The sequence below is a fragment of the Fusarium tjaetaba genome (assembly GCF_013396195.1).
Source record: "Fusarium tjaetaba strain NRRL 66243 chromosome Unknown NRRL66243_c0000041, whole genome shotgun sequence".
NCBI lineage: Eukaryota > Fungi > Ascomycota > Sordariomycetes > Hypocreales > Nectriaceae > Fusarium > Fusarium tjaetaba.
In genome coordinates, this window is record NW_023501237.1 from 489,448 (window position 1) to 514,636 (window position 25,189).

At 48.9% G+C, this 25,189-nt stretch overlaps 8 protein-coding genes across 8 annotated transcripts; 2 read left to right on the top strand and 6 right to left on the bottom strand.

The window, feature by feature from the left end:
• Positions 1 to 533: 533 nt before the first annotated feature.
• Positions 534 to 1,705, bottom strand: FTJAE_2396 (uncharacterized protein; the record flags this gene model as incomplete). The annotated part of the gene is made up of 3 exons (XM_037348586.1): positions 534 to 1,046; positions 1,094 to 1,556; positions 1,608 to 1,705. The coding sequence occupies 3 exons, from the start codon at positions 1,703 to 1,705 to the stop codon at positions 534 to 536; spliced, it is 1,074 nt and encodes a 357-aa protein (XP_037210648.1).
• Positions 1,706 to 2,332: 627 nt separating this feature from the next.
• On the bottom strand, positions 2,333 to 5,632 carry FTJAE_2397 (sodium potassium-transporting ATPase subunit alpha; the record flags this gene model as incomplete). Its single annotated transcript, XM_037348587.1, has 1 exon — positions 2,333 to 5,632. The coding sequence occupies one exon, from the start codon at positions 5,630 to 5,632 to the stop codon at positions 2,333 to 2,335; it is 3,300 nt and encodes a 1,099-aa protein (XP_037210649.1).
• A 2,407-nt stretch (positions 5,633 to 8,039) lies between these two features.
• On the bottom strand, positions 8,040 to 9,782 carry FTJAE_2398 (alcohol oxidase; the record flags this gene model as incomplete). The annotated part of the gene is made up of 1 exon (XM_037348588.1): positions 8,040 to 9,782. One exon carries the CDS (start codon positions 9,780 to 9,782, stop codon positions 8,040 to 8,042), a length of 1,743 nt encoding a protein of 580 aa, XP_037210650.1.
• A 2,492-nt stretch (positions 9,783 to 12,274) lies between these two features.
• On the bottom strand, positions 12,275 to 13,985 carry FTJAE_2399 (tachykinin family; the record flags this gene model as incomplete). Its single annotated transcript, XM_037348589.1, has 4 exons — positions 12,275 to 12,983; positions 13,033 to 13,154; positions 13,212 to 13,498; positions 13,547 to 13,985. The coding sequence occupies 4 exons, from the start codon at positions 13,983 to 13,985 to the stop codon at positions 12,275 to 12,277; spliced, it is 1,557 nt and encodes a 518-aa protein (XP_037210651.1).
• Positions 13,986 to 15,437: 1,452 nt separating this feature from the next.
• FTJAE_2400 (Adhesion defective 3) lies at positions 15,438 to 16,102 on the bottom strand (the record flags this gene model as incomplete). The annotated part of the gene is made up of 2 exons (XM_037348592.1): positions 15,438 to 15,503; positions 15,626 to 16,102. The coding sequence occupies 2 exons, from the start codon at positions 16,100 to 16,102 to the stop codon at positions 15,438 to 15,440; spliced, it is 543 nt and encodes a 180-aa protein (XP_037210652.1).
• Positions 16,103 to 18,392: 2,290 nt separating this feature from the next.
• On the top strand, positions 18,393 to 19,932 carry FTJAE_2401 (uncharacterized protein; the record flags this gene model as incomplete). The annotated part of the gene is made up of 3 exons (XM_037348593.1): positions 18,393 to 18,847; positions 18,933 to 19,013; positions 19,206 to 19,932. 3 exons carry the CDS (start codon positions 18,393 to 18,395, stop codon positions 19,930 to 19,932), a joined length of 1,263 nt encoding a protein of 420 aa, XP_037210653.1.
• A 729-nt stretch (positions 19,933 to 20,661) lies between these two features.
• FTJAE_2402 (phospholipid-translocating ATPase) lies at positions 20,662 to 21,741 on the top strand (the record flags this gene model as incomplete). Its single annotated transcript, XM_037348594.1, has 2 exons — positions 20,662 to 21,455; positions 21,513 to 21,741. 2 exons carry the CDS (start codon positions 20,662 to 20,664, stop codon positions 21,739 to 21,741), a joined length of 1,023 nt encoding a protein of 340 aa, XP_037210654.1.
• Positions 21,742 to 22,178: 437 nt separating this feature from the next.
• On the bottom strand, positions 22,179 to 23,914 carry FTJAE_2403 (uncharacterized protein; the record flags this gene model as incomplete). The annotated part of the gene is made up of 3 exons (XM_037348595.1): positions 22,179 to 22,916; positions 22,968 to 23,151; positions 23,199 to 23,914. 3 exons carry the CDS (start codon positions 23,912 to 23,914, stop codon positions 22,179 to 22,181), a joined length of 1,638 nt encoding a protein of 545 aa, XP_037210655.1.
• Positions 23,915 to 25,189: the final 1,275 nt, after the last annotated feature.

The following is a 25,189-nucleotide window of genomic DNA, read 5'->3' on the forward strand; positions in this document are numbered from 1 at the left end:
CTAGGAGAAGGTATAACTGGGTGATCAATACATCTTTTGTTCCTTGCTTCCAAGCCCATTCAACTGCACTCGTGGGAACAAAAGCCTACAACGCTTGAAGGCTGGTGGATATAACATCCTTTAGAGGGTGTTAATCCCGAGACTTCATCCACATTTCGGACGTCCGTTCCAAAGGGAGGAAGGCGACTGAATAGACTAACTTGAGACGTGCTAGGGTGTTTCATGGAACTCGCTTGCGGTGATCCCTTGAGATATTTTTAGAATCTCGGCCAACTTTGACGTTGCTCCAGAGTAAATATTTTTGAGTATCATTCGCAAAGACTTAGGCTATCTGAACATCAACGGCTCGTTTATTATATTTGATTTCTTATCAGTGTATTATATATACGGAGTAGTCTCTATATGAAGATCATGGCGTGCTTCTATGTGATTGTTGTATTTGACAGTATTCATCCACGGGAAGCCTCCATTTTAGTCTTCCCAGTACCGTCTTTTTCTCTGATCCAGCATCTCATTCCTCGTGATCAATACCATTAGCTATCCAGATCTCGAACGCTCGGTACGCTCTTATACTCAAAGTTGATATCGTTACCAAGCTCAAAATCCTTGGCACTTCCATGAGGATCCCACGCTTCTTCATGCTTCCCCAGATGCTCCTTCAAGCCTCCAAAGAAGTTCCGCAAGCATAATATGGCGAATATCGTTGTCATGAAGATGGACAAGATACCCATGCAACCGAAGGCGGTGAAAGAGTCGATTGAACCTCCGCTCCTCCTTCTCTTGTCCAATTGGGCATCTATCACCAAGTACAGCAAGTAGCCAAGCATTGCGAGATACATGGCTATAGAGAAACACGTGCCAATGCGGTTCTCTGACTTGCTGAACATTATGGACACGGCGATGACGGCGAGTGCAACACCTAGAAGGGCGAGGTTGACGATGAAGTAGGTGCCTCCACTGCGAAGTCCTCCCAGAACGGGGAAGCAAAAGACCATATCGAAGCAGATGATGAAGTAAATGTCCATTTTGGCGAGCATGACAAAGATCTCATCATTAGGTTAGCGATAGTTGGCTTCGGGGATAGTTAACATACATGGTGAGTAATGCGTATCTTTCTCATCTTTGCATCTGCACCGACGTTCCGATATGACTGCCATGAGAAATATTGCTTCAGATACCAAGCACTGATAGGAAGGATCAGGGTGCAGATGGCGATAATAATAGGAATAACGAGTAGGATCTTGCCAATCACAGGCCAAATATCCATGTCAGTATTGACCAAGTGGTTGCCATTAGAGTCTGTCGACGTCTTGAACGACTCGATGGCCTCCGCGATATCCCGTCGCTGGGAAATAGCAAGGGGTAGGAAGCCTGCGTTGATCACGCACGCAAGCACCCCTTGCGCTGTACTCCTTAACCGGATGGCATCCCACATGAACAACAAATGAAAGATGAAGCCAAAAATGAAAATGGAAAAATTAGTTGGAATGCTGTAGCCGCGAGGGACCTGGATCACTGTAGGTCTAGCGTATTCCTGCCATTGTAAAAGGACAACGCTGCATTTTGAGGTCAGTAGTGAACAACAGCGCTGAAAATTTGGACCTTACCTCATCAGAAGTGTAACGGTGATGCCCTGGAATAGACCGATTGATATAAAGGCCGCTGCAGCTGGCGCCGTGTGTATCTTGTTGACGATAGCAGACATTGTGTCTGGTCTGCGCGAGTATTCACTCAATCTCGTATTCAGTGTCAAAAATAAATTTATTGACTGCTGAGCATTGAATGGTTGTCCGGCATTGATGGGAATTTTAATTGCCGACCCTAGCCTCAGGGGCGCTCTCGGACCTTTACGTTAGCGGGTCTGCCAAGGCAGCGAGATCCCGTATTTGCGGTATTGGATGAAACTCTGTCGAAGAATTTATACTGGGCTTGTGGGGAAGAATGCCAGCATCAGCCCAAAGGTTTCCAGAATCTTGGGTCATGAAGACTTGGACGTCGATCCGGGTAGGATTGAAGTTAGCGACAGCTCATCTCGACAGCCCTATCTTCAGCTGAGCGCCAATAGAAGGATGGCCTCAACGCAAGGACCTTTGAGTCGCGTGAGCGGCAGGGAAATCATGTCAAAACTCTACGGATCAATTGGAAAACCAGTGGAATTGACTGGCAAAGAAAAAGGGCCATCAAAACAGCGGAACGGCAACACTTGGCGGTTTTAAACGGGGCTAAGCGACGTCTTTGTGACGTCGATTAAACATATTTTGGAATTGTGAAAATTTTATTATTTTTATATGATTAACAACAACCCGCTGATGCAATCGCTCACTCCGAAACTCTACCATGCAATCCTTGCCACGACGGACTTGGGATATGTTCTCACAATAAACTTCCTGAGCTCATCGACCAAAAGAATACCAAGTCCAAGGGGAATAGGAATAAGCCAGAACTCAATTGGCACAGACTCAGTGTCGAACAAGTTCTGAATACCGGGTACTTCGGTGACAAAGATGGCGATGCACAAACTGATGAGCATGCTGAGGATCAACCAGGGGTTGCGGTGAGCCTTGCTGAGAGGGCTGGCTTGGAAAATACTCAAGCGACGGTTTCGCACGGCAAGAATGTTGCCCCATTGAAGGAAGACAAGAGTGACGAAGTAGACACACTGTCCAGTGTTGTTGAACTTGGTGAGCTCAGCAGCAGTGTAGCCGCGGTATCCCTCAGTGTAGCCCTCAAAGAGGAAGAAGAGCTCGGAGACGGGCATCTTGGCGTACTTCCACATGTAAAAGAAGAACATGGCGTGCGCAGTGATGGTCTCCATGAAACCGGTGAAGAGGTAGGCTTGGGTGTAGATCTTTCTATTGATGAGATGATCGCGCTTGTGATTACGGGGAGGAAGGGAGAGAAGATCGAATTCTTCCTTCTCCATGATGAGGGAGAGACTGAGGAAGAGATCGGTGAAGACACAGATGATGATCATGAGGAATGCGCTCAAGGGGAGAGGAACACCGAACCAGACGTTGAGAATGACGGGCCAGATCTCGGACCAACTACCGGCGGGGAGGAGATATGAGATGACCTTCTGGAGGTTCTGGAAGACGAGACGACCGAGACGCATGGCATCAATGATGGAGTCGAAGCGATCGAGGAGGACGAGGTCCGAAGCTTCAATGGCGACATCGCTACCGGTGACGATAGCGACACCGACATCAGCGGCGCGAAGGGCGGGGGCATCGTTAACACCATCGCCAGTGACTGCGACAACGTTATCGCGCTCGCGAAGCTCAGTGACGATACGGAGTTTCTGCTCGGGTGTAGTTCGCGCAAAGACAATCTCCTCATAAGCACAGACAACATCCCAGTCCTCTTGACTCAATCGGCTGAGATTGGCACCCTCAAGAAGCAAGCTGCGCTTGATGATCTCAGCACGATCGCCCTTCCTGGCTTTGCGCTTAGGCTTCTCGCTCTCAGTGATCTGATTGCCAGTGTACAGTGTGTCAATGGTGTCAGGGTCCTGTTGGCAGGAGAAGATACCAGTGTTGCGAGCGATGGCTGCGGCTGTGAGGGCGTAGTCACCAGTGACCATGAAGAAACGAGTACCAGCGCGGCGACATTGCTCAACGGTGGCGGGGATCTCGGGACGGTGAGGATCAATGATGCCGAGCATACCGACGACGGTGAGGTCTTGGATAGCAGAGTGGGTGATCTCATCGCTGAAACTGTTTGTGCCAACAACGGCGCGAGGGGTAATGAACTTCTCGCACAAGACGATGACACGCTCGGCGCGACGCGATGCGTCATCTTGGATCTCTTGGAACTTGATGCGAGCATCGCGGGTGAGTGTCTCGACGGAGTTGGACTCAGCGGACCAGTACTTGGTGCATCCGGCGAGCAGGATATCAGGGGCACCCTTGATGATGACGCGGTAGGCGCCGCGTTCGTCGTCGGATTGGAAGACGGTGAGCATCCATTTGTTCTTGGAGTTGAAGGGGACTTCGAAGATACGAGGTACTGTCTTGCGGAAGCTATCGCCTGAAGGACCATAGGCAGCGAAGCGGAAGACAGCGCTGTCGGTGGCGTTACCTTGGATGGTGCGCTCGTGTAGGGGGAGATGGTTGGTGGTTGGGTCGAAGGATGCATCGTTGCAGAGAAGGGCGGCGCGTTGGAGAGCTGTAGCAGGTTCACTGACTTTGTCACCGTGGAGCAAGTGTTGGAACTCATCGGAAGAGTCAAACTGCTTGTCCACAAAGGCCACTGAGCTGACAAACATCTGGTTCTGTGTAAGGGTGCCTGTCTTATCGGAGCAGATGACGTTCACACAACCGAGTGTCTCGACAGTTGATAGACCCTTGGGCAAGACATTGACTGCCTTCATGTGACGAGCGACCATCATGAGTGTCAGGGCGACAGCGACGGGCATACCCTCGGGGATGAAGGCGACGACACATGCCATGACGTTGACGAGCATGGCTGGGACACTCATGTAGGCGTGGTGATCAACGCGAAGCCAACCGACCCAAGTGAGGAGGATGGCAAGGGCGAGGATGATAGTCATACAGACGATGATCATGACGAAGCGAGTGATCTCGCGCTGGATAAGGGCAGCTGAGTCCTTGACGCCAGAAGTTGAAGTGGCGATGCGACCCATGACTGTGCGACCACCAGTGAGGATGACAACACCAACACCGTTACCGTTCATGACAGTAGTACCCATGAAGGCAATGTTGCGACTCTCAAGGAAGTTGGCATCAGTTGCATCAACAGCACCCTCGATCTCATCAGACTCTCCAGTGAGCACCGATCGATCAAAACGAATGTCACCAGAGTGGCTAACGATTCGAAGATCAGCTGGGACCTTGTCGCCAACCTTGAGATGAACAACATCACCAGCCACAAGCCCAATAGTAGGAAGACTCTTGAGCTCGCCATCACGCTTGACCATTGCAAAAGAAGGCAGCAGGTCGAGAATGGCATTCATGGTCTTGGCTGTAGACCAGTCCTGAAAGGCGGAGAAACCAGCTTGGAGGAAGATGACGATGAGGATGAGGACGGCGAGGGATAGATTTTGGTTCGAGGGGGGATTGCTGAGGGGCTGCCAGCACAGAAAGAAGATGATGGCACCGACCCAGAGAACCGAACAGAAACCACCAAAGATGTACTTTAGCGTTCTCTTGATGTAGTTCGTCTTGGGATGAGGCAGCGTATTCTTTCCATCGCGCTCAAGACGCGTCGCAGCCGAACTCTCAGACAGACCAGCGCCAACATCCACATTAAGCTGCTGACACAACTGCTCCGTCTGAAGTTCATGGTACTGCAGCTTCGAGAAGTAGTCCTCGTCTGTCTTTTGTCCACCCGCTGCTTTGGAATCTTCAGCAGGCTCGGTCTGCTTCGCCTCGGTGACTTGGATGGACAAGGTGCGGTATTCGATCTGAACGCCGGAGTAGGGGGATGTAGGATGGATGCGGCTTCGTGAGCTGGAGTGGGAGCGGCGGCGGGATAGGGAGCGCGAGCGCGTGCGGCCGAGGCGCTGTGCATCGTGGTCTTCACGGCCGCGCTCAGGACCGTCTTGGAAGGTGATGCGTTGGATCTGAGCTTCAGGATCAGACTCCTTGGTCCCACGGATGTCAGGATCAGACATGTTGACGGGTAGTCTTCACGAGGAAGTGCGAGGGAGAAAGAAGAAGCAGAGAGGGAGAAGCAGTGTGAGAAGATGAGAGGAATTCCAGGTATGAGGCACAGCTACGAGTGGTATTAATACAGGAACCAACAGCGAGGTCTAGACAATTCTACAGCCCGTGATCAACTCCTGCGAGGCCTCTTCGCAATAAGAGAGTATCCATCGAAAAAAAACAAAAACAAGCGCTCGTAAAATACCGCAGTTTTGGTGCTGAAACGTGGTGAATTGTAGTTGTAAGTGAGGCTCTACAAGAGGTGTACATGCTCCGCCAGCGATAATATCGTGTGGTTGACGGTAGGTGTTGGTATGGGACTACAAGCCGGGGGGGCACTGACGGGCGCAAAAAGGGGAGACGGGGGGAGTGGACCGTGGAAATGAGTGCCGTAGGTAGGTTAGCTCAGTAGTGCATGTAGTCTGTGATATCACTACAGCGTGGGGACTCAGCCCCGACTCCACAGTATCTTGGTGTGTTGCAGGTATTTGGCTCATATTGTTCTGCACGAGCTGGGACTTGTTATGATGAGGGGAGCACCTAAGGGGAAAAAAAGGGATCTGGCCTGGCTGACGTGGGTGGCCCTGACTAACCACGTTGGAAGAAGCCGTTTGTCAAGGGAACTTTTGGAACGAGCACCAACTGGAACCGAGCACCGACCCAGAACCCAAGCTCCTGGTTTTAACACTGCCACGTTCATTGAGAGAGAGAGGAGAGGCTTGGACCCTGAAATCCCACGTTGCATCTTTGGTCGGACCCGAAAAGGCACGGAAAATAAGGTCCTCGAAATAAGCATTTTGACGTGGGCGTAGCCGTCTTGGCATGGTCATAGCGTCCTCTACGATCGAGGGGGGCCAAGTCTCTTTAGGGCAGGGCAGGGCAGTGCATGAATTGGATCTAGGCTCAAGGCGGCATATCAAACCAAACCAACGCTCACATGCAAAACGCAGCGTGCGATCTGTCATTTCGGAAACAAGCGAATCAGAGCTTTAGTCGCTAAAGCTCACCGACTCGACGTCGCGGAGGCGGACTCAGCTCCATCGGAGGCAGACGTCTCCCCCCATTCGCTGTAGCATGAAGCCGCTGTTAGCCTCTGTCCTCTGAACAAGAAACAAGATTTCTCTCTCTTCCCTCTCGCTCGCTTTCTTTCTTCCCTCTCATCTCCTTTGCTCTCTCACTGCTGCATTCGGTATCCCGCCCAAGGCTAGAACACAATAGACCCCTTCTCCCATCTCCAATCCGGCATTTCCCATTGCTAATCGCGCTTAAGAACCTGTTTTTTTTCTTCTCCCTTCTCGTATACGCATCCTCCAATTGCTGACGTCGCATGGCAACTAACTTTTTTCCTTTCTCGCCGTTCACCCGACGCGCCGTTTTAACCGTGCCCAAGGCAATCTGGACCCGATGCACCAATTAGAGACTTAATGTCTCCATTAAACCAACATTTGTCGCATTAAAGTGAATTGCCCCTCGTAAAAATTGAGAGTCACAGGGCGACTGGACGCGTCACACAGGGCTGAAGAATGGTTTGCATCGATGACGGTCAGACCTCATGATCCAGATTGTCGTTGCTTAGAGTGAAAGAGAGTTTTACTGCGCATTATATTTTGTTTCTAAGCTGAGAGCTTCAATGCAAGCTCTTGAGTCTTCTGGGGGTGGCGATGGGGTTTTTTCGGTAGAGCCAATGGTGTTTGGCGTAAATTTTCCGAACCAGGCATCATAGGTATCAGGGTCCAGGCACCAAGTGGCACTAAGAAAACTTGCTAGAGACGGATGCCCACGCTTCAGATTTCCTCTGTTTCTCAGCTCTGGTTTGTGGTGTACGACATGCCCTATCGCTGTGGTAGGGCGCCAACGCGACAGAACCGAATTTACGAAATCGCCAATTGACATGGATTATTTGTGCCTTGAGCTAATCGAGATTTATGATGTCATTGAATCACGAGCAGGTGGTCGGTGCATTGCTTGGCATTACATCCCTGTGTGCTGAGGGTTTTTTTTTTTAATCTTTCTTTGGAGGTGTAGGGTAATTTGGACTTTTGTTTTGAGCAGCTGACTCGAGTGGCTATGCGGCACTTGATATCGGTCTCCGCGGGTAGGCTTGAGTGATCAGTGCTTGTTACATCGCGAGAGGAGCATAAATGGTCATCATTTATTAATTTTTAATGGGCAAGACACCCAAACTAGCCAAAGTCTGTAAGCGTTACAAAAATCATGCATGTTTACCAAATAAGTCTATCACAAATCTGGTTTACCTCAGTCACTTGAATAATAGAATTGCATTGTAATCGTAGTAAGGCAAAATGATTATATGATCAACACTTAATGAGCCGTTATGTGAGAGCCCAATAGCTATATCAGAACTACCAAATCCCATCAATGGTACAGATCCGTATGATCCCGCTTGATGGCATCAGCGCCCTTCTCAGCCACCATATAAACCGAGTTCTGAATTCGACAGTCCGGAATGACTGGAATGACAGAAGCGTCAATGACACGAAGATTCTTGATCCCATACACCTGAAGACTAGGGTTCACCACGCCCTGTTCAACGCTCTTAGCGAGACGAGCAGTGCCGCAAGGATGAAATGAAGTCTGCGACCGATCCAGAACCGTCCTCTTCATAGCCTCGTCATCGTCAAGTGGCATATCCCAAGGGTACTCATCTTCAACGATATCCTTGAACCCTTCACCATTCTTGAGCACATCGTAAGAGAACCTGATTCCTTCGCGCATGGCAATAATGTCGAGGTCGTTGTTGAAGTAATTCAGGTTGATGTTGGCTTGTTGCAGAGGATCAGCACTGTTGAGGGTGACCTCGCCTCCCTCAGATACAGGACGGACGAGGTCGACCATGACTGTCATATAGCTTCCCTTGTTGGGATGAGGGAAATGCCATTGGAAAGCACTGCCGAAGAGAGGAATAAAGTCAAGCTCGAAATGGGGCTGACCATAAGGACAGAAGGGATCCAGACCGTCATTCGCAGCCTTTGCAGCGCGGTATTCGGGGGACTTTTCAAGGTATGAGTCGATCCTAGGGAATCCAATCATCTCGAGAAAAGGTGATCCCATTGGTCCGGCATGACCATTCGCGTAAGCTGACATGACCTTGTCCTGAAGAGCGCCCTTGCGCAGGACATGGCTGTCCATGGAGTAGCTGTCCTTGATCTTGAGGACGAAGGGAACACCTGGATGATCCAACAGGTGCTGACCGACATGAGGTGAGTCGACGAGAAAGGGGATGTTGTGCTTGGCTAGCTCGGCTTTTGGCCCAATGCCACTGAGCATAAGGAGCTTTGGTGTCTCAAACACGCCCTGAGATACGATGACCTCGCGGGTAGCATAGAGATCAAGCTCCTCCCCAGACGCTGTGATGACAGTCACTCCCTTGGCAGTCCGGTCCGCTTGGTCGATAATCAACCGCTTCGAGTGAACCTCGGGAAAGATAGTGATGTTAGGCTTATCCGCAACCGCAAGGAAACTGCCCGATCGTCTACCATTGTAGATCGTGTTGACGCTATGAACTAAGCCACGCATCGTCCCGTCAAAGATATTCTCAGAGACAGGCTCGCCGGTAGATTTCCAAGCCTTGGTGAGAAGCTCTCGGAACGGTTTCATCTCTGGCATGAGTTCTGCGTGAGCAATTGGAATCGGCCCTCCTGCGCCAATCTTCTCGAGTTCTGGGGGATATAACCCAGCATCGTCATGGTAAGTCACACTCCTTCTCAGATAAGGAACAAGAGGTTCCCAAGTCCATTCCTTACCACCGTACTCCTCCCACAAATCAAATGTTCCTTTAGAGCCAGGCACCCAAGAGAAATAGTTCAGTGACGAGCTACCGCCAAGGGCCTTGCCACGAGTATTTGGCTTCTCAATACGTTCATAATCGTCCCGTTTGATCATGGTTGTTTTATAGGCCCAGTCATACTTGCTGCCTCGAATGTCCATGGCGAGGCCTGGGGTACGGATCTCTTCGTTGTCTTTAGAGGTCCCGATGCCTGCCTCGACGACGAGAATTCGGGCATTGGGGTTCTCGGCGAGGCGGGCGGCGACGATGTTGCCGGCTGTACCGCCTCCGACGACGATGAAGTCGAAATAAGCACCGTTCTTGACAGCCATGGCCGGTTGTGTGAATGTAAGAAGATATACCGAGATCTGAAGTTGTAGTGATGATTGGGAAGCAATAAGACGTAGGTGTCAGTCTACTTATATGCCTGTTGGTTAACATCTTATCCTGTGTCCTTTACATCCTCGATCTACTGAACAAACAAGAACCGATGCCGAAGCCAATACGCGATTGGCTGAATAGTCTTGCCAGAACTCATGATGCCATATACAAATGGGGCCCCGTAAGGGCCTGTAAACCTTGATGGAACTCGTATCCAATGGGTAGCTCTCTTGAATGCGCCAAACTATAGCCGTCAGCCCTAGGCGTAATCCCTGCCGCTTCTCTTACCCCAACGTGGGAACTGATCGTAGATAAGATATCGTCGGATCTTTCGGATCAGTCCAGCTGAAAGATGAGCAGAGAATATTGCTGTCAATTGCCAAGTTCAGAAAGACTGTTTAACCAGTAACAATATTGTTTGTTCGTCAACAACGCGTCGCAGGATCTAGCCAGCTTTGTCGTCTGTAAAGAGTGTCCACATAACATGCCCCAAATGGTATTGATTGTTATCCCGTGCATATGCAAGGATGGTCGGTACTCCATGACTTGCAAAAGAGCTGAGACTAGGGGAAGTGAAGCCGTAGCTTTGTAAGTATACATAAAACGAACAAAGAGACAAAGTAATTGATGAAAATCCAGTAAAGTGTTACCTGTAGCTAATGGAGGAACTAAAGGCTTCTTATATCCCTTGAGTAGAAAACCACTTTCTCGTAACACAGCACATGTGCCTCTTGGATTTTCTGCTGCATTGCTGGTCGTGATTGTCAATGTTTGATCCTTGAACCTGACTACAGAAGATGATGATAAGCCTATTGAGAGTATACAAACTGCCCAAAGTGCTGCCAGAACCCCCCTACTGAAAACCTTTCCACTCATGAGGAAGAAGTGATACGATCAAAGTTTGGCTTTCACACCTGAGCATCATCCCCCGTGGTATTCTCGGGAATTGAAGTCCTGTTAGTGAAGCCGACCTAATACCTTCCGTGCCCCTTGATATCACCGTGTGGCTTGGGCTAATGCAAGTCCTTAGATCCGTCGCTCATCAGGTCTGGAAATGATCACCAGCCATCACCGGATTCCGAATGCCGGTCCCACTAACTACTTCCTTAGGTAAGACTACTTATTCAATAAGACACGCAAGCCACAGAACATCCTGGGAGTCACTAGCTACTTCTGAGTGATTCTTTTCTTCTAAATATGCTGTATGAATTCGCTACGTAATGAGGATATGATTGATTGGATAGGATTTGACCATGGGCAAACAGAACTTCTTGGTTGGCGTTTCTATAGCATAAACCGGCTTGTTTTCAGCTCGGATGAAACTACCCTTCACCAACCGCTCTAACAATCCTGGTTCATCTTTAAAGCGCCTGGGAATCCTCCATGTCATGGCATCTTGGCTACTTATATAGTGATAGCATGAGTGCAAGACTGATTGATAATCCGAGCTATGAGGAATACTTCAAAGATTTGCCAAGCCAACACATTGCGGTGTCCCAGATGACTGGATTCAATTCGGAAATCGACTCTTTAAACCTTGTAGACTTATTAAGCGTCATTCATAATTGCAATATTGTTGGCTCTATGTATAGTGTCCAGGAGCTTCCGTGTCTATTCAGTGGACATGAGACTCAAGCTCCATTCTATATGGTTTACCTATGCAGCGAGTGTTATACAAGCTTACTCGACGCATAAATACTTCCTTCAAATATTACTGGTACCCAGGTCCTTCATTCTCGGCGGTACTCGAGAGTCAACCATCAAGTCATTCAAAGCCAAGTGCAACTCCAAGATGTTGATATCAGCTCCTCAACAGAATATCTCAACCTTGAACCATTTCGGTGTCTTTGCCCGAAGTATCTGCAGCCACCTTCAACTATTTCATCAAAACAATAAATGAGATCCTCAGCGGTAGGATTAAATCCTGTTTTCATATTTGGTCAAAGGTTGAGGGCAGATCATTGGCTGAGTAGTGGTACCAGATCCGGCAAGTGAACTATTCAGGGGTTCAAGGACACAGAATGTCTCAACCAGGGGCGGCCCAGGTGCGCGTTTATGCATTAGCATCTGATTTGAAAGCTGGATGTTCCTTAACTTGGAGGAGATTGATTTTGTATCATGTCAAGCAGTGAACTTTAGCAGAAACCTTTCTTACAGGTGATATTGTTAGTATGCATATCTCTCACATAAAATTTACCCCACTTGAGCGTTCTCACTCAGCCTTGTTATGACAAAATGTTCGTGAATAACACGAAAAAAATGAATCTATGCCATCAGTCACGTATTGAAGGAACTGGAGTGATTTGAAGCCGATCAACGGCCTTTCGCATTTCATAGCTAGTTGATCAATCTGGATCCCGGTTGACACCGCTTAAGCCTAAATAATGCATGAATCCCGGGAATGCGAGTCCAACAGAGTCCAGGGGAATTTCTTCAAGGGTATTCACTGCCCAGATATCGACGACAATAGGATGTCAGGGGTGAACTTCTCCTCGGGGAAGTTCTGTTCACCGCCACTTGCTCGGCATAAAGTCTCAAGAAGACAGCGCTCCACAGCATATCGAGCGCCACCACTTAAAGACGCAAGGACCGTCGTCATGTTTCGAACATAGTCTGGATCAAGCCCTGTGTCGTCCGACGCAGTGAAATGGAAAAACAGAATACTGTTAAGATTCTCGAGAGAATCATGCCAGGACGGGTGGTTTGCTTCGAGGCAGAAGTTGAGCATATTCAAATTATCCAGCCTTTGGAAACCCCACTCCCCTTCCTGGTAATTTCCAGCGTCGTGGGGAGACTCGAAAGGTGATTTCTGCAAGAGAACGCAGATGAACAGCAAGCAAGCAAGCCTGGTGAATTCCAAGTCGCCGCAGAGCTCCGGACGGCCAGCATCCAATTCGTGATCTTGGCGGTGAGCTTTTAGTAGTAAGATGGCTTCGTGAAACGCCGAGTAATGCACCGGAGCGGTCCTCAGGAGGTTCGTTCGGAATGTGCCAATGTCTTGGATGAAAGAAACCAGCCATAGGCTCCGAAGCTTCCTTAGCTCGCTGTCGTTTCTTAGGATGGGATGTAATGGGAGCTCCGAAGGATGGAGGAGAAGCTCTTGGATTTGATTGGAACAGTCGAACCAAGTTGGTCTCGCCATCAATGAGACCCTGACGATGTTAGCATCTCAACAAAAGAGAGGAGAAATGAGAGGCCCACAGGAAGGTCGTTAGCTCAAGCCTCCAATTACTGCTGAGTGCCGCTATGCCACCGCGAGCCTCGACGAGATTCATCAGGCCCGTGTGATGGATGATCCACTCAGCCTCGGTTCCCCAGTACCTCTAAACCTCCTGCCATTAGCATTCTAGATTCAAACGCAGACAGACACTTAGACATACCTCGTAGGTCAAGAGGCGTAGGATCGCAGCCAAGACATCGTCTGACACTGCGCGCTCCGGATCCTGCATCCAGAGCTGAACGATCCTCACCGCTTCGCTCTTGAACTCCAGCGCTACTTCAGATTGACTGAACCCTTGCATCCGAGAGAGATGCGCAGCTGAAAGCGCCATGAGTGCATTGAACGATGCCGGATTAGACAGGTCAAGGGGCAGCCATACGTCGCGCATAGGACTAAAAGCTCCATCAAGGGACGGCCCAAACATCATAGCGGCGTGAGCACTGAACCCTGTTGACGATAAGCACTTGTTTGTTTTGTTGGGGTTGTGGGACTCACAGTGATGTAGGAGCTTGTGGTGTGTCACCGACAGCTTCATGGGCAGTTGCTCGAAAGGGTCAAGCCTGCTCGACCCCAAAGCCAGATTCACCCCTGAAAGTATCTGATTGGGAATGCCTTCCAACTCTGATTGATGTTCGTTGTTGGGTACCAATGCTGTGTCAGATGAAACATTGGTGCTCAGTGCTGAAATGGAGGACTCGGAGTTCTCATCAGACATGGTCGATTGCGTCGTGGGAGTCGGTAATAGCGTATGCTGCGTGCGCTTCTGTCTTTTTTGCTTCTCCTCATTCATCGTCTGTCGTCTATTCTTCCAATGCTCCCGCATAGCATGGCTTCGAAGTTCCCTCTTATTGCTCTCATGTTGAACAAAGGCGAATTCTTTTTGTGGGAGGTTATCGTCACTGGTATTCTGCGATGAGTTAGAATTGGTTGCCATGTTCTTAGCTGAATCATACAATTAAGCACAAAAGCACGCTTCATCATCGTGAACAGAGCCGCATCTTATAACCAATAAAGAGAGAATTCTCAAGCGAAATGAGTCCAGATCTTCTGTGCGTCATCCGGTAATGCCGACTCTTGTTGTTGATGTTTAAGCTCAATGAGGCTCTGAGATAATGCGGATATTGAGTCCCGGCATTCGGTATTCGGATTTGGTGTGTTCTTGTGTCTTCTAGAAGGGGATTATAGTAATACCGGCCCGGGCTGCTCATTGTCGGCCTTTTTTCGGATTCAGCTTGCTAGGCCTCAAGAGCGATAGCTTCAGAATCCGACCGGGCCGGTTCCAACATGAGTCCAGCAATCGATAACGATAGACCTCTTTATCTTATCGATTAGCGCGGCTGATTACATCCTTATCAATTCGTAGAAGGCAGACCCTGAGGCTGTTAACAGGCTGCTGCTATCTCGAGGCGAGGCGGCAGGGACGAGAACACATCACCACTTTACTCGACTATGACGCTGGCGATACCATCACAAGGAGGCAGCAAGCTGGTGAAGGTCGACTAACACTCTATTACGATAACGCACCAGCAACTCTATCACAAATTTAGGGCTGTTACTTAGATGTTCAGAGGGAAACGCTTTGCGTAGCTGACCCTACGCTCTTCGTCTTCTTTTCAAGGCTCAGTAAACCGGACACGCAGGCCAATTATGACTACATTAATCAGTACTTCATCTTCTTTTTCTTGGACAAGTCTGCGAATAGCTTCACCTTAAGTCGAGACCTGCGACTGTGAGGCTTTGACAAGTCCATGAATAAGCTAATCGACTTACACTGACCAATGGTCGAAGATCAATCTCGGTGGGAAAAACCATTAACCCATATAAGTAAGACAAAGCTGTTTTTAGATGTCCATCTGACTTTATTCTCAAGTTATTCCTCTGTTGCAGCTAAACCCGAGAATACGAGAAACGAGTTCTAGGGACAAGCGCCACTTAAAGTCTACCTCCACAGGCTGCCCTTCTGCTAAGAATCATCCGGTAAACAATCCTGAGACTAGCCAGGATGAAAGCCTCATCCAGAAGAAGGGACAGTGAAGACGTAAGGAGAAAGAAGGACAACTTGTTTGGCCATACCATCAGAGAGGTCCCGAATTTTGAGCTCAGATCAACACAGGGACTGCAAAAAACGAAATAACTTGCCCTGAACCATGAGTCTGTCGAAAACACGAACTGTTCCCTATTGTGATATTTACAAATGCTTTATCTATCAAGCTCTATTCTGTTATTCTAGATTTGTTTATTTGCTATTTCCCAAGTCTAGGGTTGAGGCCACTTCGAACTACGCTTCGTGGTGTTTTCCTTCACCTGTAACCGCAAATCTTTCACTATTCCCTCGTTATGCTGTATCAACTCCCCCAGGACCTTCTGAAAGGACGATAATCCCTTATTATTTGGCTTTCTCTTTCTCGACGATATCGACGCGGTATCGCTCTGTGGGGTATTTGGTGCCCAGCTGGCGCAGTGTAATTCGAAGCTGTCTACTTCCGAAGGTAAAGATTCGATAATACTTAAACTCTTCAAGATTTGGATTAGAAAAGGCTCGGAACAGCCGAAGAGCTTTCTTTTTTGACGTACCGACTGGAGACTAAAGAGGTCTTGGCATATCGTGGGCTCAGACTCGAGAGGATGTGTAGGTAGTTCTGATGGATAGCTCAAGCAGTCTTGCACCAGAACACCAGTAGCTTGGGCTTGAGCGGAATTCAGGGTATCCCAAAAAGTACAGAACCACTGATACAGAAGCGCAGGCTCAGTTTGTGCTCTTGATAGATGCTCCTGCTCCGTGGGATATGGTTCCTCGCATGGTGACGAGTATGAGCTCCCAAAACCCGAGTCTAGTAGGGAGGGTGTGGCAATACGCGGTTCGGTAGTGCATCGCTGAGCCGCAGCATGCATGACCTGGTGCCGCAGGTTATAATCGGAGTTAAGAAGTGCCTGCCCACAGCTATACATCCCCGCTGAGAGGAAGTAATCGTAAATCTGGGTATGTAATAAAGCGTGATAGTCCATATTGGAAGACAGCTGGTCAGGGAATGCTTGCTGGGCTGGAAACATGATGCGGCAGTTGAACAATAGAGAGCGTTTAACGACAACGGCAGAACGGGCAGCGGGGGAATGGAGTAAATAGCCCCGTCTCCCCTATTTACCTGTTCCAAGATACCGGTATTCTGAGTGAAATTGGCATTCTTGGTGGCGTGAGCTAAACTTGGCACCTCGCGAGAGAACATTCCGATTGCATCCACAAAGTCCCGCCCCCAGAACAGATCGTGGAGTGTTTTGAGCCGTTGAAACGGGCCATGCGATGAATCGTTTCGCAAGCTACCGCTAACAGCGTATGGATTGACAGTTTTGCCACTATGGAACTTCCAAACTCGAGTAAATTGGGCATAAATGGATGGCTGTGAGCCAATTCCTCCAAGTAACGTTGCCTAACACCGTAGTGTCTATTTTGGCCTTGGAGGCTTAGGTTGGCCGACAACCTTAGTGACAGAAAAGGGGCAAAATGATCAACCGGAGCATGGCCACAGCGATCGTGTCCTACCAGCCTACCTACAAACCCCTCGAGATATCCCTCACAGTGATGGAAACGTCATTGAAGAAGTGATTGCAATCACAAACGCTAGAAGTCTTAACCAAGCGGATAAGGAAGCGAATACTCGGATACTTAGTGTTTTCCTCGCAGTCGGGCCTCACTCACCCCGAAACATGACGTATGTGGCGATATGATTTGGCGCTGTGACAATTTCCTACACGATAGTTGCTTTCAGATGCTATTTTGAGCCGCGTGAGTCGCATGATTAGGTCTGGTCGTCGTCCTTCGCGTGCGCGCTACTGAAGGGTAGAGCTGCCGGATCAGCATCACCATTGGGCGGTCTGCGGCAGTGAGAGCCGGGGTCGCTCGCTAGAACATTTCTGGAATGGTGTCGATCTTTTATAATTACAACTTCGCAACCTAGAGCTGAATGGAGATGGCTTTGCTTTGATGTGTGCTGGTATAAACTCAAAGACACGTACGGATTAGGAAATCCCGTTTCTGCAATGATGAAGTGTTTTGGAGACTGTCGATGATGTGGTGTTTGCTTCCGGTAGATGGCCAGAAGAACTCAATTATGATCCGAGTAGCTCTATGTCGTATAAGGTTTGCGCCTGAGTGAAGCCCCTGATCCGTTTCTTTTCGTTTCGATGTTTCGTTTCATTGGAGCGCCTGAAGATTGGTGGCCAAAGTCATCACATACAGGTCAATTCTGATTCGCCATCCAAATGACAGATAGCCACAGTCCCTTAAGTGGTGAATCGTCGATGGGCTGGCAGCCTATGATTGTATCTTCGGGAAGTGGGAGGACTAGCTGGGATGACTCGCCTTGTCAAAAGCCACTCCGCATAGCGCTATGACTGAACCTTAAAGTTCATCCTAGCTGCCTGATACAGACAGACTAAGCTACTATCATCAGAAGATCTGGAGCTTCCTTTCCGGACCTCCAGAGAATTGGGGATTTCAGAGCCCGCTCTGGACTCTCTGTCCCTTTCTAAAAGGATCCTCTTGTCACCGAAAAATAACGGCTTTGTCGGCCCGATGCGTTACTTGACCATGAATGGCCCATCCTCTGCCTGCTACGCTGCAAGAGTGTTAGCCTGTTGCTTTCTGCCGTCGAAGGCCGCCTATTTAGATCGCCTCTTAACGGGATTCATGAATTTGGGAAGTGCTTCATGTCTCAGCATCAATGAAACTGGGATGATTTTTAGGAAATAATCAACGCGGAATATGAAAACTACAGAGTACAAAGCATATACTTGTTTGATTTCACATCTGCTGTTGATGATATAATACAATCGATCATTGTAAGAACCAGTGTTCCTTTTACCAAAACATTAGCTAAAATCCAGGTTATCATAAGCCTGTCTTTCTTATTATTAATTAGAGTTGCAAAAGTACATAATATACAGTATCGCCAATCGCAGGTTATAGACTGCCTTCATATTCAGGAGGAATTAATGAGTTTACCATGCATATTTTCTCACCTCCCGGGTAGGCTTTAAAGATCCCGTCTCTTGTGACGGTGCGTGGCTTCGTCATCCACCGCCTCTTGACGCTACATCCGCTACTATTTCAAGGATATACTCGGCTTTGAAGTAAACTCTTATTCAGCCGCTTGCATAAAAGTCGACTAGAAATGCTGATGCCCAGAACCCATCCCAAGCGAGGCTCCGATGACATGCAGAAGTGGTAGTAAATACATGTCAGTTTAACCCGACCTATCAAGCCACTTGTTCCACCCCGTTACTCAGCACAGGGGTTGCCCGTAAGGCTGAAAATGGCGATACCTGGTGTCCTTCTTCCACAGTCATGGTTCTAAGGATCATCATTAAAATGGAAGATTTTGGTGCAATAGTCGGTTGTTACTACATCCCTCGCCATCGATATCTTCAACTTCACAACAGCCGAATCGAGGACCGCGGCATCGATGCACGTATGATTCCTCTAAATCACAATGTAGCTCTTCTACAAAATTTACGAATATTCAGCGCTGCAGCTCAATCCGAGCAGATACTGTTCACGGATAAATTCCTTCTCAACGAGAGCTATCTTACACTCCAACCTAGTCTTGATCACATTCACTCTACTATAGTTCAACGCAAGATATCTGCGCTCACGGCTTCGCCCGCAACGAAGGCGGTTGATAAGGTCCACAGTTTCTTGTATGGAAAGACTGAGATGCAAGGAATCAGCAAAGACTTGCTTCAGTGGACTGAAAGGTACCACGTTCGATTCGGTCTGCTTCCTTTTGGCCTGCAGACTCGGTTGCTGACGCAAGGGACCGATGAGAGTCTGCTTGGAGATATAAAAGCACTGCGAGTCTGCGAGAGACTTTCAGACGCCTGACAGACCGAAGTCGGAACACTATTTTGGATGGACTGCGCAAGTCAGAGCAGATGGTCACACTTCGTCCGGGAACGCCTTCTTCACGTATGTTTGCTACCATGAACCAGAAAACCGTCATAGTCGAGTTCAAGAAACACAATCTCGCCCGTTCAGTGGCGGACATGAACGGTTTCGAATACGACGTTGCTGCTCTAGCAGGTCTACTAAGTGGAACAGATCTACTCCTCTGCCGGATTCTAAAAGGAGAGGGCTATTTTTACATCAACTAAGTCACAGCGCCTTTGGTTTCATATACCAAGTCCCCAAGTTGGCGGTTATCCCAGACGACGCGACGGACACGACACTTCTTGATCTCATCGCGACTACAAGCCCAGCTCCCAACAAGCCAGGTGGAATTAAGCTCATCCCACCAAAGCATCCGCTCGAGCAGCGCTTCGAACTTGCGAGGAAGATCACGTCAGCTGTCATGTATGTGCATGTGATGCAGTACGTGCACAAATCTATCCAGACATCCAACATTGTCATGTTTGCAAAGAACGATGCATCTACAGCGAATACAGAACAGTTCCCTAAAGCCCTCGGCGAACCTTTTCTATGTGGTTTTGAGACATCGCGATATGATAGGGGCGCGAGCGACTATGGGCAGTACGATGTGGCTTGGGAATACGACATCTACCGACACCCCAAGCGTCAAGGCTTACATCCCGAGTCACGATATACCATGAACCACGACCTCTACAGTCTTGGAGTCGTGCTCCTTGAACTGGGTCTATGGAGACCGTTGAGAGTTATGGGGTTGAGAAACCCGGACAGTATCAGCGGGAGTGTTAAAGATCATCTGAAGAAGTTGGCCATAACAGGGCTGCCATGCATGATGGGAACCAAGTATCGGGATGTTGTGTTGTTTTGCTTGGACATCGATGGTGATGGCCAGATTAGTAACTCAACAGCTGTAGAAGAGGTGTTGAAGAAGGTTGAGGAAATGGCTATTGGCTTGCAATAGCAGACAATTGGTTCTATTATTTCCATAGCCTAAACTGTGCCTTTTCCCTCGAATTTAAGCTTAAAAACTCTAGCCCGTCAGGTTCGGACCGGAAATACGGGATAACATCAGAATGAAACCTCCGATCTCTTACATGTGGATACCCCATGACCTCAGACGACGTGTAATCTTACGGCTGCATGTCGTTGCGAGAAAAGCGAGGGGAACGAGAAATGCGAGATGTCGAAACTGGACGGACCAATCGGGCTTTTCGGGGAATGCGAGCTTATCAAGTTATCTACGCGTCGTTTAGCCCGTGCTGACGATGCCAAGATATACGCGTGTAGAATGAGAATGAGCTTCTTTGATGTCTTTCTTTGTATTATCATAAAGTGTCAAGGTTAGCTCGTATTTAGAGTTAAGCTATTATGTGTATTGATAAGCCAAATGGTCTTGTCTAAGAGTATTGTCTTGATATGAAGAGAGACTCTTGAATCGAAGGATCCAACGCCAAGCCAACGATTTGCACCTCGCTTATATTCTCAGGTCTTGGCTGTCCAACTGAGCCCTGCAATGTAATCAAATCCACAATTCCCATTCCCTCCCCGTAAATATCTGCGGAATATTCTCCATGGTCTCCCCCACGGAGCCCATGCTCCAGAAAATCAGCATCTTTTTATATCCGACTCACCCTCCAACATAACAAAAACAAAGTGGTTCCTTTAAACTTCTTTCCCAGATCGCGTCAAGATGTCCTACAACGGCACAAACTACCCCCCGCCGACTTACGAAACATGCAAAGACGGAATATCCGAACGATGCCCCGCTGAGCTGTCGCTTTATGGTGACACTTTTACGCTAGGCGCTTGTGTTTTCTTTGTCGTGGCGCATGCGCTGGCGCTTATACCACAACTTTACTTCGGTATCAAGGCGCGAACTTGGTCGTACACGCTATGGCTCGCGATCGGGACGATATTTGAACTCATCGGCTACAGCGGTCGTATCGTCATGAGTTCAAACCCCTGGGTCTACAACGCTTTCGTCATCCAACTCGTTCTTCTCATCCTCGGTCCGACACTAGTCGCTGCTGCTATCTCCATCACCTTCAAACATCTTGTGCTATGGTACGGTCGAGAGTATAGTTTCATCAAGCCTGTCTTGTATCCATGGGTTTTCGTCGGCACCGATTTCTTCTCTATTGTTATCCAAGCTGCTGGCGGCGGTGTTTCTTCTGCTGCCACTAATGGAGACAACAATGACCAGGGAATGCTTGATGTAGGATCGGGTCTTCTTGTTGCTGGTGTTGTCTTCCAGATGGCCAATATGATCTTCTGTGGTGGTCTGATGATGATTTATATCTGGAGGAGACACAAGGCTATCAAGAATGGTGCTGCTGTCAGGGCTGGTGATGAGACTGCTACGGAGAGTGAATCGTCTACCAACGGAAACGTCAAGGTCATCAGAGCAAGCGACAAGAAGACCAAGATCTTTGTCTATACTCTGACTGTTGCTTACATCGCCATTATCATACGTTGCATCTACCGGTAAGCCCCCTTCAGAGTTCAGATCTACCCTTTCCTCTTCGTACTAACACTGTCTAGTATTCCTGAAATGCAGATGGGTTGGGGCAGCACCCTCATGCAAAACGAAACAACCTTCTTGATTCTCGATGGCGCCATGATTCTCATTGCCGTATGGACTTTGACCATCTTCCATCCTTACTTCTTCTTTCCTTTCCTCGGCAAGAAGCACAAGAAGGAAATGGATGCTGAGAAGTCTCGAGCTGAGGGCCCAGATGCGCCTGTGATGGAGGAGAACACTCAGCGATAAACATCAGGCTTGAATTGGATTTTTGTATGTTTGGAGCACATGTGCATTGGAAGGACTTTCCATTTGGAATGGGATAGATGGCATACTTTAGCGCGGGATAGAATTTTTTTAGGATGGATTTATGGTCTGTCGAGTACAACGATCACATTGCATTACGGCTAATCTTCTTTGACCTAGGGATATACTGACAAGCCAACCATACGTCACTTGAAGCAGTAAATCACCCGAGTCATGGTGCAATCGAAGTTGATAACAAAGGGAATATATTAAGTTTAGATATCAGGACTCCTTAGTAGCTAAACAGTCCTCTCCATGCCCCATCTCCTCTTCAGCTCCCAAGCCGCCAAGCAGATGGCACCTACAACCCAACAATATCTCAACACCCTATGACACGAGAGTCCCACCGGAACCAAGTGCAACGGCGGGAATCCCTGGCATCAGTAGCTGGAGAGATCGATCTTGACCTTGTTATCGAAAGCCCACTGCTTGTACTTCTCAACTTCGCCCAATGCCCTAGCAGCCTCCTCCTCCGACTTGGCGGCCTCAGTATCAGCACGAGCCTTGGCATCCCGGATCTCCTTGTCCTTGGCCGCGTGGCTCTTAGCCGTCTCCTGCAGATCTTTGATCCTCTGCTGAGCGCGGGCAAGCTCATCCTGAAGGTCCTTGACGGAACCCTCAAGATCCCTCTTCTGGCCCTCGAGGGTGATGTTGGCCTTGGCGAGCTTCTCGTTCTCGTTGGTCTTGACTGTAATCTCGGCGCGGAGCTGGGCGATGGTAGTCTCGAGAGTGATGATGATCTTCTGGAGGTTGCTGATTGTGGCGCCTTGCTCGGCGATCTGGGCATCCTTTTGGGCGACCTCAGCCTGAAGCTTGGAGGACTGCTCTTGGGAGGCCTTGAGATCGGCACGAGTCTTCTCAAGAACCTTGAGAGCCTCGGCATCCTTGAGCTTGTCGTCAGAGATGACCTTGTTGAGTCTGGCAATCTCCTTCTGGTAACCTTCACCGTCCTTTAGGGCCTTGTCCAGAGCCTCTTGAAGCTTCTGAGCCTTGGCGACGGCGGCGTCGCGGTCAGTGGTGAGTTCACCCTTGGTCTTGTTGATGTTCTCGATCTCAATCTTGAGAGCCTTGATCTGCTCAAGGGAGAAGTGGTAATCGGCGTCGAGGGCAGCGAAGCGCTAAGAAATGTGAGCGTGTGTCGATAGATGGAGGAAATGGTTCAAGCGTACATCTCGAGCATACTTGGCTAGGTAACCGCACTGGTCGACGTATGCAGCAGTGTGTGCAAGGGTATCAAGGAGGTCCTTGGGGAACGGGAGAGGACACACGAGACGAGGGAGCGAAGCTTGGGGCTGGGGGAGATAGTGGTCACACTCGCTCTTGGTGGGAGCAGGAAAGGGAGGGTTGAAGTCACTGTTACAAAGTTAGCAAAACTCCCATATACTGAGTTGGATACATACTGAGAGTGAGTTGAGCGCTCAATGATGGCAGAGCGGATCATGTCACCAACATCCTCACTGTGGGCGCCCTCTGTGACCCAAACATCAAGCTGGTCCTTCTTACCGTCCCAAGTGCACTTGATATCATAGTAAGACTTGTAAGAGAACTTGACAGTATCAGTACCAAGCCCAGTAACATTCTTTTGAGTCTCGGCACGGAATGACGGCTCCTTCGTCTTGCCGTTGGAAGCCTTAGTCCACTGCCAAGTCGAAATAACAGGCTTTCCCTCTCCAAAGCCATCAGGGACAATGAAAATGGCCTGCTCATCCTTCGCAAAGCTCATCCACTTGAACTTTCCAGTCCAAATGCGAGTAGTGCCAGTGAGTTCCTTATCAGACTTCCACTCACGCTTGAGCGGCATGGGGTCACTGACACCGCCCTGGGGGTTTCTCATGACGATGCTGATGTTCTCATAGCCGCCCTTTGTGGTGACGGTGAAGCTGTACCAGGAGCCCTTGAGGACAAATGTCACGTCAGTGGCACTAGTCTGTGTGACTGAGTCGACGCTGATGGTCTGGAAGACGTTGCCGTTCTTGACGCCCTTGGCGTCGACGGTCCATTTCCAGAAGAGATAGACACTGTCGCCGACGCGGACTGGGCCGTTGGGGAGGACGACGACGAAGGTCTCGTTTATGGCGTACGTCCACCAGTTCATCTTTCCTTGGTAAACAAACATCTTGAATAGAGGTTATTGGGTTAAAGGGTAAGTGTTGTGTTGTAGAGTGAGTGAGTGAGTGAGTGATGACGGAGTGAATGAGATATCTCGAGGTGCAGGTTGATCTTTTATACATCTTCCCACTCTCTTCCATTCATTACCACATGCTTCTCTTCTATCTTTCTCCTCATGTACAAGACACTACATTGCTGATCGTGAACATCCTCTTCCATTGGAATGCACGCTCAAGGCATGTTGCAAGCTGATATCCCCTCCGTAGCCAATTGTCGTCTCATACAGCGACAGTCTTCTGCATGATTTTGCTAGTTCCAAGCTGCGGCTTAGCTAGCGGTCAATGCTCCAAGCTACAACCCCTCATTGGCAAGACATGGTCGATGTAATAGGAGAAGATTTGCATCTGAGCTGCAGCTGAGCTGAACCCTTGTTTATGACAGCGTTAGCTTAGTGATCAGCTACGCCACAAAAATGCCTCTCAGAGAAGACTGTCTCTCTCATACACCAGCAGCGGCAGTGAATAACCAGTCATTCATTTTGGAAGAGTTTTTGGTGTGAAGCATGTCTTATTGAGAGTCAAACACGACCCTGGGAAGTAGGTATCTCGAATGACCGATCGTCTTCGGGAGGTCAATCGGTCTGCATGTCTTATGCCCCCTCGCGCCAGCCCGTGTCTCGGACTTTCGTCACAGCAGCTACGTTACTTAGTCCTTACGGATCGCTGCGGCCCGAAGCGTTCCATAGTTAGGGCCAACAGTTTATAGTTTTGCTCCTCAGCATCGACAAACACGGCACAGCTACACTAAAAGCGCCGCCTACAATTGCACTGAAAATACGCGCTGCAGATGGACCGAAATGGCAATATAGGCTGGCTGAGGGTTCTCAATGAGGCCTACGAGCGGGGACATCTGCCGGACAGGCCGCGTCGTTACTGAGGGGGTGGCTGTCGTGGCTTGCAAGTCAGCTCATTATAGGTCAATTGGCAGAAGGAAACTGGATTATCATTGACCTCGAGAGACATATTGCGGAGAATATCTCTTACCGAGAATGACGAGGTAGACACGGGCTGAGCTATGTAATATTATAGTCGCAGATCATCTCTATCTTGACATCTAAGTATTCTCTTCTGACCTCAACTATTGAACTTTGTATTATCTATGAGCCGTGCTACTCTCACCGATCTTGATGATTATCCACTCACAGCCATCAGAACATACATGTGTCTTCTATCTTCTCCTCAAGAGCGGTCTGTGCCTCTACAAAAGCAGAATACTATCAACC